This window comes from Apodemus sylvaticus, chromosome 23, assembly GCF_947179515.1.
Source record: "Apodemus sylvaticus chromosome 23, mApoSyl1.1, whole genome shotgun sequence".
NCBI lineage: Eukaryota > Metazoa > Chordata > Mammalia > Rodentia > Muridae > Apodemus > Apodemus sylvaticus.
In genome coordinates, this window is record NC_067494.1 from 46,415,775 (window position 1) to 46,430,812 (window position 15,038).

The following is a 15,038-nucleotide window of genomic DNA, read 5'->3' on the forward strand; positions in this document are numbered from 1 at the left end:
CTCGGCCTCATTTTGTGAGCCGTGTTCTCTGAGCCTGGCCTTCTCTGGTTGACTCTGGCTAGCAAGCTTCCGACATCCTCCTGCCTTGTGCTCTGTAGGTGCTGGGTGACCCCACAGGCATGCTGCCCCACCTGTTCTTTTGTGGGTCCTACACATGTGAGCTTGGGTCCTCATGCTAGAGCAGAAAGCCCTGTGCCACCCCCTCCCTCTCCCCACCCCCCCTACCTCTTTGCCCCAGGAACACATCCTGCTTTATCCCAGCGGAATGAAGGCTGGTAAGAACACTGTTATTAGGGAAGGCTGAATGAAGCTGAGGGTGACCCTGTAAGAGGACCCACAGTCCCAATTAATCTGGACCCCTTGGGATCTCTCAAACACTGGACCACCAAACAGGCAGCCGATATAAGGCCCCCAAACACACAAGCAATAGAGGACTGCCAGGTCCGTGTTCATTCAGAGATGATGCACCTAACCCTCAAGAGACTGGAGGCCCCAGGGAGTTCAGAGGTCAGGTGGGGTGGGGGTGGGGACATCCATGTGGAGACAGGAGGAGGGGAGGAGGTATGGGATGTGGAACAGTCATAGGGTGGACGGGAGTTGGCCGGGTGGGAAATAAAATATGGAGTGTATAAAATAATTAATTAAAAAAGAGAACACCTCTGTTGCTCAAAATGGACTCAGGAACTTGTTAAACATGACGATGTTTCTATAGGTTAGAAAACTGCCTATGAGCCTTCAGTGCCAAAACAAGACTAGGACGGCAGGGGTCATTTTTGGTGCTGTTAACCTAGTGCATGGGTGGGGACTTTGTACATTGCATCAATTGCCGGAATCCAGGGAACAGAGCCCAGTGTTCTTGGTAGAGCCTGAGAAGTGTCTTAGGCATCTGAGAGCTGGCATGACTGTGCACAGCCCCTGGTCACTGGGATGGTGGCATTGCTGGAAGAAATGACACGCTGGTTTTATGACTCTCTGTACCCAGGTTATACACATGTCTTCTAAATTTCTGCGAAGAGGCTTCAGCAGAAGGTCACCAGAACCACTTTCTGACAGCACATTCCTGGACACAGAGTCACTGGCTGGTGAGAACAGAGGGGTGCAGGCATCCCAGGGGTGCAGCAGGGACCCAGAGCCCCTGCTGGGTACTCCCTGGAAGGGGCGGTCATTACGAGGTCGGATGTGTGTGGCATGTGGGTGAGGGGACTCCCTGGGTTCTGGCCATTTTCTGATTCCAACCTGAGCTCCCCCAGCTGTCTTGATAACCTCTCCTAACACCTTTTCCGAGCCCAGGCTGGCTCTCCAGGACCAGCCTCAGCCCCGGCCGGTGACATTACCCACCTGTGTCTCTTGTCCCTCCCTGGCACTTTTCTGACAGTTGTCCATCCAGGTATACAGCCTCTTCTGTCCCTGTGGGTCCCACCTGCAGGTTCTGAGCACCCCACAACAGTAGGAAGAATGCCCCCCTCCAGCTGCTGCCAGAGGTGGCTATCACACACTCTACACTCTTGGGCGTGTCCCTGGGTGTGTGCATGGCCTCTGCAGAGGAGCCTTTGCACAGTGCTACTAGGCTTAGCTGAACCCTTTGTGGGCAGACAGAACTCTCACCCACCTGTAGCCTGACTCCTATCCCCTTAGCCCCACCCCATGCCCCGCCCCATGCACAGTCCTTGTGGGTCCCCTCTGACTTCTTAAACCTCAGACCCTTGTGCATGGGTAAGCACTCCTCTGTCTGTCTGTCTGTCTGTCTGTCTCTTTCTCTATCTGTGTGTGTATGTGTGTGTGTATGTCTTCCTCTCTCTCCCTCTCTGGGTCTCTGTGACATTTTTGTAACCTCTGTGTCTCAGTTACTTCTCTGTTGCTGTGATAAAACCCCATGACCCCCAGGGCAGAGTTTATTGGCTCTTTCCAGAGCATTACTTCACAATGGCAGGTACACAAGCACAAAACAGAGGGCAAACTGACAGTAAGGATTTTTACTCTTAAAGCCGGTCCCCCACGCCATGTGCTCCCTGCATCAAGGTCATACCCACCGAACCTCCTCAAACATCCCCACAGGATGGCGACCAAGCGTGCAAATGCCCACACCTACCACAACCCATGTGTTGGGCTGGTTTTAACTGTCAACTCAACACGACCAAGAAGCACCTCCCCCGGGGAGAGAATCTTAGCGAGGAGTTATCTTCCTCAGGTTGGCCTGTGGACAAATGCTGTCTGTGAAGAATTCACAAGACAACTAACTCCCTGCCTTGTGAATTGTTATAGGAAGACCCAGCCCATGGTGGGCAGATTCCCTAGTCAAGGGATCCTGAATAATATAAGAAAGGAGACAGTTAGCTGAGAGAGAGAGAGGAAAAGAGAAGGAAAGAGAGGGAAAGAGAGAAGGAGAAGGGGAGAGAGGGAGAGAGGGAGAGAGGGAGGGAAAGAGGGGGAGGGAGGGAAACAGAGAGAGACAGACAGACAGACAGACACACACACACACACAGAGAGAGACAGAGAGAGAGAGAGAGAGAGAGAGAGAGAGAGAGAGACCGACCATGTGGTACTGTCTCTGCTCTTGGCTGCAGGTCTGCTGTTCTGGGTTCCTCAGTGGGCATGACCTCACCTTTCTGCCCATTTCCAACTGCCCCGGTTGCACAGTGCTCCTTCCCAACTGCCCATGTCCATCTACATGTCTAGTGGGCAGTCATCACAAGTTTAATTTTTTTCCCTCCTACATCCACCCCCCTACCGGGGCAGACGCCACCCTCTGCTAGCTTAGTTGCCTGGGCCACCACCACATGTAGTGAAGACACAACCAGCGGACAGAGGCTGACTGTCCGCACGCAGCACTTCCTGATCCCCACACGGCCAGCCACTGGCACTCGCACGATGACCACAGGACACTTAATTTGGACTTGGAGCCCTGCACTGGGGAGATGGCCTTGTTTCACCGTGCAAGCGTAGCCTCTTGCAATCCCCTTCTCCGCCATTTCAGATATCTGGTCCTCCAATGCAGACACTTCGGAAGGTGAGCTTCTCCTGCAGGCTCGAGCAAGCAGGGCCCTCCCTTGCTTTTCCCCAAATGCACTGTGGCTGCAGGTAGGTAGAGTTTTACCCGGTGGGGAGGCTGGGGAAGTCAGACCCGGAGGTGGATGGAGGCAGACGCGGCTGCTCCCATGAGCACCGGAGACTGTTATGGCTGCAAATGCTCCCTCAGTCTCTGAGCACTCTCAGCCTCTCAGATGAGCGGAACTGGCTTTCCTGCAGCCGTCAGAGGACTGCATCAGGCCCGTGGGCAAGGCGGGTGGAGCTCCTGTAACCTTAAGGATCTCGAAGCCAGACTATTACTCTGTTCTTATTTGCAATGGCTCGATAGAAATGAACGGAATAAAAAAAAGAGAGAGAGAAAGGTAGCAGAAATACCCTAGACCCATGACAAGGGTTGCATCATAGCTACACAACAGCCAGAGCTAAGCCATTCTCTTCACAGGAAAGATTTATTTACCTCACAGGCTGTAAAGTTATTTACCATGTCAAGGTAGGCAGTGGGAGGATCCCCTAAAAGTCAATAACAATTTCCAACCTAATCACCAAAGGGTAAGATAGGTTTAGTTAATCAGATTCCAGCTGCTGATTCCCTCAAGGCCTCAGTGGCATGCACACAGAATCAGAACTTGGTGTCTGTCACCACACTCACCCCAGTACAGACTGAGAACACAAGAGGAAGAAATACCTTTACAAACACAAATGTGATCCCAAGAGCTAGCATTGATGGGCCTGTGGTTCTCCCAGCATTGATGGGTCTGTGTCTCTCCCAGCATTGATGGGCCTGTGGCTCTCCCAGCATTGATGGGCCTGTGGCTCTCCCAGCATTGATGGGCCTGTGGCTCTCCCAGCATTGATAGGCCTATGGCTCTCCCAGCATTGATGGGCCTGTGGCTCTCCCAGCATTGATGGGCCTGTGGCTCTCCCAACATTGATGGGCCTGTGGCTCTCCCAGCATTGATGGGCCTGTGGTTCTCCCAGCATTGATGGGCCTGTGGCTCTCCCAGCATTGATGGGCCTGTGGCTCTCCCAGCATTGATGGGCTTATGGTTCCACCAACATTGATGGGCCTGTGATTCTCTCAGCATTGATGGGCCCATGGCTCTCACAGCTGAGGATGGGGATAGAGGGGGCAGTGGTTATACTCTCTTTATAGAATCTTCCAACAAAGTCAAGAGCTCCTAAAGAAGTACCACAAACCTCAGATACTACGAAGGATGATGAGACACTCGAAAAGCGACACCCAAACGGCAAGGTAGGTTTCTGCTGCATACACCATGTCCCTGCCATCTTCTCTGTGCTATGCAGTCTGAGCCGCGCCGTCTGTCCTGGGGCTACACTAATGCTATGCTAATGGCTGGCACACCTCTCTAGGTCGTCGCTGATAACCAGCTTCTTCCAGTAACAAACACCAGCTCTGTTAGGAACATCGCCCACCCCTCTGCCCTCAGAGTCTCCCAACAGCTGCCTCAAGAGGCACTTTTGTCCCAGAGTGCTGCTACCACAGGGCTGGGGTTGCCTGAGGGAGGGAGGGAAAAAGGGAGGGAGGGGGAGCCACTGTGGCCCAGCTCTTTCCTCAGAGCACCTTCGCCTTCTCCCTCTTCGACTGGAGCAAGTCCGCATGTCATCTTGGGTTTGGAGTTCTGGGCTGTCTAGATCCTCACCCTGGAAAGCAGGGGAGGCTTTGAGTAGATGAGCAAGGCTGCGTGGCTTCACAGCTTTATATTGCAGTCTCCTCCTCCTCCTCTCCTTCCTCCTCCTTCTCCTCTCCCTCCTCCTCCTTCTCCTCTCCTTCCTCCTCCTTCTCCTCTCCCTCCTCCTCCTCTCCCCCTCCTCTCACTCCTCCTCCTTCTCCTCTCCCTCCTCCTCTCCTTCCTCCTCATTCTCCTCTCCCTCATCCTCCTCTCCCCCCTCCTCCTCTCCCTCCTCCTTCTCCTCTCCTTCCTCCTCCTTCTCCTCTCCCTCCTCCTCTCCCTCCTCCTCCTTCTCCTCTCCCTCCTCTCCCTCCTCCTCTCCCTCCTCCTCCTTCTCCTCTCCTTCCTTCTCATTCCATCCTTACCTTCTTTCCCCTCCTCCCCTTCCTCCTCCTCTCTTTCCTCTTCATACTCCTCTCCTTCTTCCCCCTCTCCTTCCTCCCCTTCCTCCTCCTCTCCTTCCTTCACTTACCCTCTTCTTCCTCTTCCCCTGCCTCCTTTTCCTCTCTCTTCCTTTTCCCCCTCCTCCCCTTCCTCCTCCTCCCCTTCTCACCCTCTTCCTCTTCCCTTCCTTCTCCTCCCCTCTTCCTCCTCTCCCCTCCTCCTTTTCTCCCTCATCCCTCCTCTTCCTCTGCCTCCTTTTCCTCCTCCTCCTCTTCCTTTCCTCCCTCATTTCCTTCCTCCTCCCCTTCCTCACCCTCTTCCTCCTTTTTTCTTTCTCCTCCCCTCTTCCTCCTCCTCTTCTCCCTCCTCCCTCCCTTCTTCCTCCTGTGTATCCTTTCCTTCCTCCCCCTCCTCCTCCTCTTAGACGGTTCTCAGGTCTTACATAGTCAAGCTCACCACGTAGCACAATGACCTCAAACTTTTGCTTCTCCAGCTCTGAAGTACTGGAATTATAGGACTGTACCCCCACATCCTATTATGCAATCCTGGGGACCCCAGGGCTTCAAGCATCCTGGGCAAGCAGTCTACCAACTGAGCTACACTCCTAGACTGCAAAGCCTTTCTTTAGTGTGGCCGACTCATGTGGTTGTTAGGCAAAGAAACACAGCAGAGCACAGCACAGACCTTGGTGACGATGTCTGTCAGAAGGAAGGCCATTGCCGGTTAGGCCAACCAGTCATGGACCAATCACTTTCTCGGGGTTCAGAAGCCACAGGGCGTAAATGCGATGAGCAGGTGGTTGCAGGGCAAATGCCATTCTGCTATGAGCTTTCTGTTTCGCAACCCGACATCAGCCACACTGTACCACGTCCCCATTACAGTACTACGCCTTCCAATGTCTCACCTTGAATCCAAGTGCGCCTTTCATTGGATATGCTGAATTCTTTTCTTGTTCATTTAATTTTACATCATAAATTATATCTTTAGTTAAAACTTTATTATAATCTTTTTTGTAATAAGAAAAGGCACATAGTACAATTAAGCAGACCCAAAGCACATAACTTCTCCTATATTCTTGGTTGGGAGTCCAGCCTTTCATGGCCGAGCTGTCTCTCCAGTTCAAGCCTCTACATCTTGATGACTTTCTATATAGTTAGACTAGCCATTCTGAAGCCATGAAGAGTCAGATTAGATTTTACACCCTGTCAAATACGTTTTTACACACTTACCTACTACAGTCGAAAAAAAACCGAAAAAAATCATGACACGGGCTAAACTAGAAAACAATTAGTTTTCTATCCTCTTTGGTGGCTCCTATTTTTAACAGTGCAGACTTTGAAAATGGCATGATCACGCACAGCACGCTGTCAGAACTGTATTAGGCAACGTCACCACTGTGTGACTGTCGTAGCGACTCACACAACCTCAGTGTCCTCTGACAATCATCGCGGCCTTGTGACAGCAAGGGCAGGGGATGTGGCAGGAGAGGCTGCATTGGCACAGCAAACCGAAGTTATCTGTGCCGGTGTCTCTCTTTGCATTAATCTCTACAGGGGTGGCGTTTTCCACCGAGAGCCTAGCAGTCTGCATTTGAAGTTACTTATTTGCTCGTTATTAACTGAAACCATTTAGCGTTACATATGAGGTGAGAGGGTGAACACAGGAAGGCAAAACAAGCACAAACGTTGATTTTTACTTAGTAATTGTGCAATTTTATCTGGTCCAGGATTTCAGGCGCATCACTCCTGGGTTGATGGATTACACAGACTCATGACAAAACGCACTGTTCAACTTGAAGGCAGGCAGACACTGAGGAACAAATCATTACACTTCCCATTGATAACCACATGCAAGGCGAGGATAGGGAGCTCACCAGTATAGGGTATGTGTGTGTGTGTGCATGAGTGTGCGTGTGTGTGCATACGTGTGCGTGTGTGCACAGCAGCTAGGATCCAGCATGCCAGGCTGACAGCGGGCAGTGGTCCTGAAATCAGGAGGAAACGGTGGGAGAACGTCCCCCATACCTGCTGTAGCTCTTCAGCTGAGCGTTTCTGTGTCCCGCCATCCAGGTGGAGCGGTTGCTAAGCGATGGGAGGACGATCATCACCTTCCCCAACGGGACCCGGAAGGAGATCAGTGCAGACGGCAAGACCACCCTCATCAAGTTCTTCAACGGCGACATGAAGAAGGTCAAGTCCGACCAGAAAGTGGTGTGTGCTGTGGATGCGCTAGCATTCCTTCAGAATCAGAGCCCACCCAGGGACTAGCAAACCTTTCATAGATGCATGCTCTCTTGTTCCCCTGGCGTCGGGAGATGAGGGAAGACGGGAGGTCAGAACTTTCTTGCTAATGAGAATTTTTGTCTGTGGCGCACGATGCAAGTGAGATTCTTCGTGGCCTCACCCCACAGATTTGCACGTCAGTGGTGTTTCCACCAGCCTCCTACCCTCCACTGTGAGATTTTTTTTGTTATCCAGATGCCCTTCCACATACCTGAGACAAAAAATAGATCAAGAGATTGTCCTGGGAGACCTGTTTAAATGGTGACTTTCAGGAATCCACAGCTCTATGGGGCAAAGAGATGTGTTGCATTGCCTTGGGGCGTTGGGGGGAGGGGTCACAAACACATTCCGTAGGCAGACGTGGTGCAAGGGTGGACGGATGAGAAGCAACAGGAATGAAAGAGAACAGGGCTCAGTGCAGGCTTCCGCTCACTGCTGATGACGGGGAGACCCTGGACAGCTAGTGTGCCCTGTCCAGGGCTCTCTGTCAGGGGCCGCCATTCCCTCCCTGTGTCTCCCAATCTGCCGAGGGGAAACATGGTACATGCGTAGTGACGGAGACAGGGGCATTCCCGACGCCCACAGCTTTCGGACATATTGCTAATATAGTAAGAATGCTTTAAAAAAATCATAGACTTCAGAAGCTCTGTTTCCTAGTTTGCTCTCTATTGTTATTAAAAACACCACAGCTAAGAACCACTTGGGAAGGAAAGGGTTTATTTGGCTTACACGTCCCCATCACAATATCGAGGGAAGTCACCGTCACTGCAGAAAGCTGGAGGCAGGAGCTTAAGCAAACATGGAGGGAAGCTGCTTACTGGCTTGCTTCCTATGGCTTGTTCAGCACGCTTTTCATAAAACCCAGGACCACCTACTCAGGCGTGGCACCGCCGCAGCGGTCTGGACCCTTCCACATTAATCGCTCATCCAAAGATGCTCCCCCTCCCCCAGACTTGACCATAGGACGATCTAGTGGAAGGGTGTTTTGTCTTCTTCAGTGATGCTAGCCTGTGCCAAGTCAACAGGCGCTAATCGTAACACATCCAGATCTGGGATTCATGGGACCCTGGGGCCCACAGCCCATGTCCACCAAAGCCTAGATCTCACTGGCTACAGGTCCCATGAGGCATGAAGGTGCGGCACATCACGAGTTAGGACATACTTAGGTCCAAAACTGAGGACCAAGTTGCATCCCACAGTCACCCTGTCACCAATAGCCCATGGTCATCCCTGGGGTGTCAGTGAATCCCTGCCACCTCCTGTGTTCTACACCCATGGAAGCGCCCATAGGTGTGGTCAGGCCTCCCTCACCTGCAGAGCCTGCACTCTCAGCCACCCATGGGAAGTAACTGATCAGATTCCCTCACAGTGCAAGGGGAACCACCCCCCAACATTGGCTTCCCTCTCTTCGCAGATTTATTATTATGCGGACGCTCAGACAACACACACGACCTATCCAGATGGGTTGGAAGTTGTGCAGTTTCCCAACAAGTGGACCGGTGAGTGGTGTCCCCTGTGCCTGTGCTGAAAATGGTTGGGGGCGGGGGTGAGTACCACAGGGAGAAGGCAGCAGACACTGAGCCTTTAAATCACCCAAGAAAAGCTTGGCCTGCCCTGTTAGAGTTCAGTGTTTTCTTTTTAAATTAGAAATCATTCTATGAACCACATAGGGCAAAATTCTACCCAAAGAGTCATTTTTAGTTGTCCTGAAACTCATTGAATTGGATGTACTATACTTTTGGTGGGGGTGGCTAGGGTTTGAGACAGGATATAGCCCTGGCTGTCCTGGAAGTCACTCTGTAGACCAGGCTGGCCTCGAACTCAGAAATCTGCCTGCCTCCCAAGTTCTGGGATTAAAGGCAAGTGCCGCCACTGCCCGGCAGTATTGGGCTTTTGTCTGCCATTTTTATGTTATTAAATTCAAGAATATTCTCAGCTATTTCTTCTGCAAACATCACACACCCCTCAGTTCCTCATCTTCCTAAACCTTCTGATCACAGGTACAGTGTGCCACACAGTCCTCTCCTGTCTGAGCACATTATATTCATTCCGTTCAGGTAAATTGTTTAGAACTGCCCTCCGGTTTGCCATTTTTCTGTTTAACTAAATCTCTCTCGCTCTTTATTGTCCTTCTTGGCTTGCCTTCCTTCTGGTCCCTCCAGGTCTGCTGTCACATTCGCTCCTCCTTTCCCTTAGGTCTCAAGTTACTTTACACATAGTTTGCCTCACAGTCTCATTCTGGTGACAGCCTGACCTCACCCCAGCTGTGGGGCTAGTCACAGCTGTTTCTTTGTGGTGCTGTGTCTCAACTTCTCAGACTGTCCTGTGGGGACAGATTTGGTGGTAATCCTAGGGGCTCAAACCGGAGCTGCCCCTCCAGAAAGGCTTCTAGATGTTTCCATCAGGTGCCCAGGCACTACAGCCCAAGATCACTTCATGTTAGTTTCCTAATGCAGAGTACCCTAGACCCAGCAGGTTGTGAGATCAGCTGTGCCAAGCCCACCTCAGGGCCAGCACTACAGATCCTCTAGAGGACTCAGAGAAAGTAGGGACATTCCTTCGTGATCAGCAGTGACAACAGGTAGTTTGGTTTTGCTATTGTTTTGAGTTTTTTTAAATTTTTTGGTTCTGGTTCTGGTTCACCCTTCTTTAAGAGTGGCATTTTGAACCCATGTTCAGGCCCAATCTGTAGACATGGACTTTGCATCCTGTGTCAGTGTAGCTATAGAGCTCACCCTTGTGGGCTCCGTGGTCAGCAAACAGCACAGAGCACCGGAAGTACCAGTTCTGATCTGGTTTTAGTGATGCCTGATATTTGGGGCCCTTCCCACGCTACTAGGTATTGGTCTGAAATTGTGTGTGTGTGTGTGTGTGTGTGTGTGTGTGTGAGTGTGTGTGTGAGAGAGAGAGAGAGAGAGAGAGAGAGAGAGAAAGAGAGAGAGACAGAGAGAGAGAGAGAGAGAGAGAGATCTTATTTTGCATTAGCAGGAGAGTTCCTAATGCAGAGTACCCTAGACCCTAAGCCATAATATAGGACAATGCCCAGACAGAATGAATCCATTGCTGATCAGGCTGCCTTCTTGCCTGTGTGGAGCCTAGCCCAGCCACGGGGCTGCTGAATCTAGATGAGACTTTTTTCGTGGTCTTTATACTCCAGCCAGTGCTCTTGTGGTCTTTGTTCTATGCCTGAGGTTTTTATAGGCCAGTGAGCACAGGAGAGTTTTGGCATACACTCGCACTGAAAAATTACGCTTGCTTGTTCCCAAGTGCTTTCTAGGCTTGTCAGAAGATGGTAGCCAGGTCTGGTGAAAAAAATGAAAGGGTTTGATAGACATACCTGGTCTTCGACTCTTGGCTTGTCTGTGCGGCATGTGTCTGAATTGCATCACCTAACTCTACATCAGTTTCTGAGTTCTATCACTGTCCGTATGTACGGTTCACGTTCTCCACAACATCCTCATGTGATAGTTCGAAAAGAAAACGTCATTGTGACAATTCAAAAAGAAAGCATCATAGTCACCTCTTACCATGTCTGGGTGTGCACCCATGTGTCTGTGTGTTTGTCAAAGTTCAGCAAAGACCATTCTGCACTGATTCTGCACCAGGCAGTCACAAGACCCTCTTGGGTTTCATCTGTTGCTAGGTACCGTAATGCCAAATTCTGTAACCCAAGTCTACGTGCCTCAAAATGAGTGAATTCTCTGTGTGCCAGCTTCTGTTGTGTAAACCTTGCTCCTTAAGTTTAAACTATTGGTTAATAAAGATGCCAACAGGTGGGCAGAAGAGAAGCAGGTGGAGTTTTGGTCCCTGGGCTTGAGGTCTGAGGCAGAGTCCGTGAGGGAAAGGAGAAGAGAAGGAAAAAGACACCATGGGGTAGGTGGATCGTAAGATCAGAGCCATGAGAGTCAGCCTGCTAGGATAGGAGTGTGGTGGGACATGGGACCTGGACAGGGAAGTAGAGAAAATAGCCTAGAGGAGGGTTGATATCCGCTCAGCGCTGGGGCTTTTAAGGCTTATTATAAACGTTATGGTTTTGTTCCTTTTGTTTGGGACCTAAGGTGGGATGGAGACCCCCAATCAATATTCACCACAACATGATTCTGAGTTTCTCCAACTATCGAATCCAAGAGAACCCCGTAGTTCCTCAGGGCATTGCGCCAACATGCCACAGAGCTTTTTAGATTTTTGTGCTAACAAATATTTACTGCATGGAGTTATTCCTTGGGTGTCAGATTCCACAGCACATTATTTTTTTTCCTAAGTATAGTTCATGCTCCTTTTTTTGTCTGACAACAACTGCCAAACATTGGCCAACACATGTGCACAAAGCACATGGACATCAGAAGAATGTGTGGAAACCAATCAATGACATTTCACTCAGAAGCCCTTTGTATTTTCTGCAAATGCACACTGGAAAGCATTCTGCCCTCTGACTACTCAGGCCCTGGGTGACAACCTTGAGTGCCGCAGAGCTTTAGAGCTTTATCACACTGTTCAGGAGTTGTCCCTGAATAAGGCCGATTATTCTATGATTGCTAACAATCTAGCTTACCTTTGAAAGTCAATATGGAACAGTAAAAGTATTTTTCACAGTGTCCTGGTTACTTTTTTCACTCCTGTGGCTAAAATATTTGACCAAAGGCAAGAGATGGAAGGAGACTTTATTTTGGTTCACAGTTCAGAGAAGCACAGTCCCACGTGTCGGGAAGGGTGTGGTGCCAGGAGCATGAGGTGGCTGGTCACACTTCAGTCTGGAAGAGAATCACGAACACCGTGCCTCTTGCATTTCCATTTTAATTCAGTATGGAATCCCAGCACCTAGCACTACGTGGCACCAATGAAAGATTTTTACCACAGATCCACAGCAGAGAAAAATATCAGAGTTTGAAACTTAAATTGAGTTTCAAGGTGTATCCATCGCTTGTTCATCATTACCAAGTAGAAACCCCATGAGCTGTTACACACTAGAGACTGTTCACACTTACACACACTAGAGGCCACCCATATTATAGCTGATCCTAACTCACCTGAAATTGGATCAACAGGGCATTGGGTACAATGTCTGCCAATCCTAACTTCGAGCTTGTATGGTTAAAAAATGATCTCTTTCACATTAATATTTTAACATAGGTCATTCAGATGCAACACGGCTTCCAAATGCATTCATTATAACACATACTGTAAACAAATGTATTCTGCAGAAAAATTCTACCCAGACGGCTCCAAGGAAACTGTGTTTCCTGATGGGACAGTGAAACAGCTCAAGGATGGATGTGAGAAGACCGTGTTCCCCGATGGGACATTTGTGACAGTGAAAAGGTCAGCCTTCCCCCTCGCCACGCACTCCACCAGACGGCATGAACTTCAACCCCCCGGCTTTGTGTTCTATAATACATCTGTAGTCCTTTACATGTATGCAAAAGTTCAAGCATTTGTATAAATATAACAACAGGGCCCCGGGGAGTTTGCCCAGTGGTTAGTGCTTTTAGAGAGGACACAGGTTCAGTTCCCATCGCCCATACGACAGCTTGTAACCATCTGTAACTCCAGTTCTATGGGAGCCCAATGGCCACCTTTGACTTCCACAGGCACCAGGTCCCCAGGCGGTTCACATATATACACACAGGCAGACACTCATACAAATTAGGATAAATAAATATAAAAAACCGAAAATGACACCAGAAAATAGATGACACCTTTGGTCCTAACGAGAATTTTTCATGACCTCAGTTCAAATCTGCTTGTAGAAAACATGAGCTTAGATATAGAATTTGGGGGCCGTCACTTGCCCACCCACCCAAGATTATGCCGTGATTGACTTCAGGGACAAAGGTCGCCACCCCGCAGTTCACACCATCAGCTAAAGCTGTAGTTATCTAGCTTGGTGACAAAATAATGTTATTCTGTCATTCTCAAGTGTACTATTGTGATTAGGTGACACGTTAGCATAGGTTGTAGACACAGTTGGTAGGTGACTGAAGCTGGACAACTTGAGTGCAGTCTCTTCAGCCTCCACCTCTTCAAAACCACGCTGTGTAGAAGCATGAATCTACCTCAGCACACGTAAGCCATGACAAGACTGTGATAAGACACTCCGTCGGTGATGGTGTGTGCAGACAGCGAGGTCCATGGGGCCTTCGGTCATCACACGCCCAACAGCCTGGGCAAGAGTTTAGTCAACTCGCCTTAGATGTTCCCAATATCCCCTGGCTGTGGTGTGTTCTGGGCACGTTTCCTCTGTGACCTCCACCTTACCAACTCAGGTGTGCTCAGGGTTCCCATCACACTCCAGAGCTTCAACAGCTCTTCTGGTGGTATCAGCAGAGCGCACAGTACCCAGGACTCTTTCTGTCCTGTTTCTGTCATGAACCGAGCAGCCTTGCGGACTCTGCTTACCCATCTCAGACTGCAGGCTCAGGTCTCAGCTCCCTCACCCCCTCCACCTTCCTATGCCCAGACCGTCCGGGCTTCTCCTGTCTTTTAAACCTCAAATGCCTTCCCTCCCCTTGCCCCAGAGAGCCTCAATGTCCTTCCCCCAGGGGAGACTTGGGAATCTAGGTGGTTGTATGGCTTCGATCTTCCCCAGTTCCTCCACACTCAGAAGGTTTGTCTCTGCATGGCTTCACAGGAACGGAGACAAAACCATCATGTTCAGCAACGGACAAAAAGAAATCCACACAGCCAGGTTCAAGCGGAGGGAATTCCCAGATGGCACCACCAAGACTGTGTATTGCAATGGCTGCCAGGAGACCAAATACGCCTCAGGGAGGGTCAGGGTCAAAGACGAGACGGGAACTGTCATCCTGGACTGGAAGTAGTGCCTCCAACAGACTCAATGCCAGGCAGCAGGCTCCGATTTCCAAATATAGTTTTGACCAAAACAGACAAAGCAACTCTCATCAATAGATTTCCCCCTGACAATCCTGGAGATCACGTACACATGAGGAGTAACGAGGCATTCAAAAGTTGTAAAGAAAGAGACCATGTAGCCGCCATCTTGGGAGAGGGGTTCAGAGGAAGCAGTAGCCAGAAAGGCTACAAGGCCCCGGACACAGCTGCCATGGCCTTGTTCAGACCGTGCCTTCTGCCAGAGTCTGGCCCTGGAGCAGAGGGTACGAGGGAAGCAGCATAATCACTGCCAGCTAACTCCTGGGAGCAGCCATTAGCAACGGCCAGCTCCACGTTTTTCTTGGCCAACGCCTGCCTGCGTCTACTTCTACCCCCTCTTTAGAGTCCTCCTAAGTGGGATCCAGGGGGATGGATCTTCACTGGTGCCTGATGTATGAATAGACATGATTTAACCATCCTCAAGTGTCTAGACAGAACCTCATGTGGTATTCTATCCCGTAAATTCACATAATTATGATCTGTCAATCCACAAGGACATGAGTAAAAAGCACAGAAACATAGTGGGCGACACCCCCTCCCTGTTCCCTGTGAGTCTGTCTGCTGTCCCTCATTTCCTGGGAGCGCTCTGCCATGCTGTAGGAGAGATCCCTCCCTAGCCACTTACTAGGCAGCTGCCAATCTCAATCAGAACAGTTCCCAGTTCTCTTTGGCCACGCCTTCCAGTCCCTGCACTGATGAGGAGTTCTGAGAAAGTGGGGCTTTGTTTGTTTTGTTTTGCTTTTGTTTTCTCTGACCTCCGTACTGC

The 15,038-nt window shown here is 50.2% G+C and overlaps 1 protein-coding gene across 3 annotated transcripts in view; it reads left to right on the forward strand.

Moving 5' to 3' along the window:
- Positions 1 to 14,921, forward strand: part of LOC127674020 (centromere protein J-like) — a 23,536-nt gene extending 8,615 nt beyond the window's left edge. Inside the window, exons 3-9 of one of the 3 annotated variants that reach the window (XM_052169831.1) lie at positions 983 to 1,082; positions 2,975 to 3,078; positions 4,181 to 4,279; positions 7,172 to 7,291; positions 8,799 to 8,883; positions 12,586 to 12,703; positions 14,013 to 14,900. In XM_052169831.1, the coding sequence (XP_052025791.1) occupies positions 983 to 1,082; positions 2,975 to 3,078; positions 4,181 to 4,279; positions 7,172 to 7,291; positions 8,799 to 8,883; positions 12,586 to 12,703; positions 14,013 to 14,202 (816 nt within the window). In that variant the 3' untranslated portion in view covers positions 14,203 to 14,900. Of the gene's footprint in view, positions 1 to 982; positions 1,083 to 2,974; positions 3,079 to 4,180; positions 4,280 to 7,171; positions 7,313 to 8,798; positions 8,884 to 12,585; positions 12,704 to 14,012 lie in introns of all 3 variants that reach the window. The other 2 variants (XM_052169830.1, XM_052169832.1) reach the window with 2 other exon arrangements.
- Positions 14,922 to 15,038: the final 117 nt, after the last annotated feature.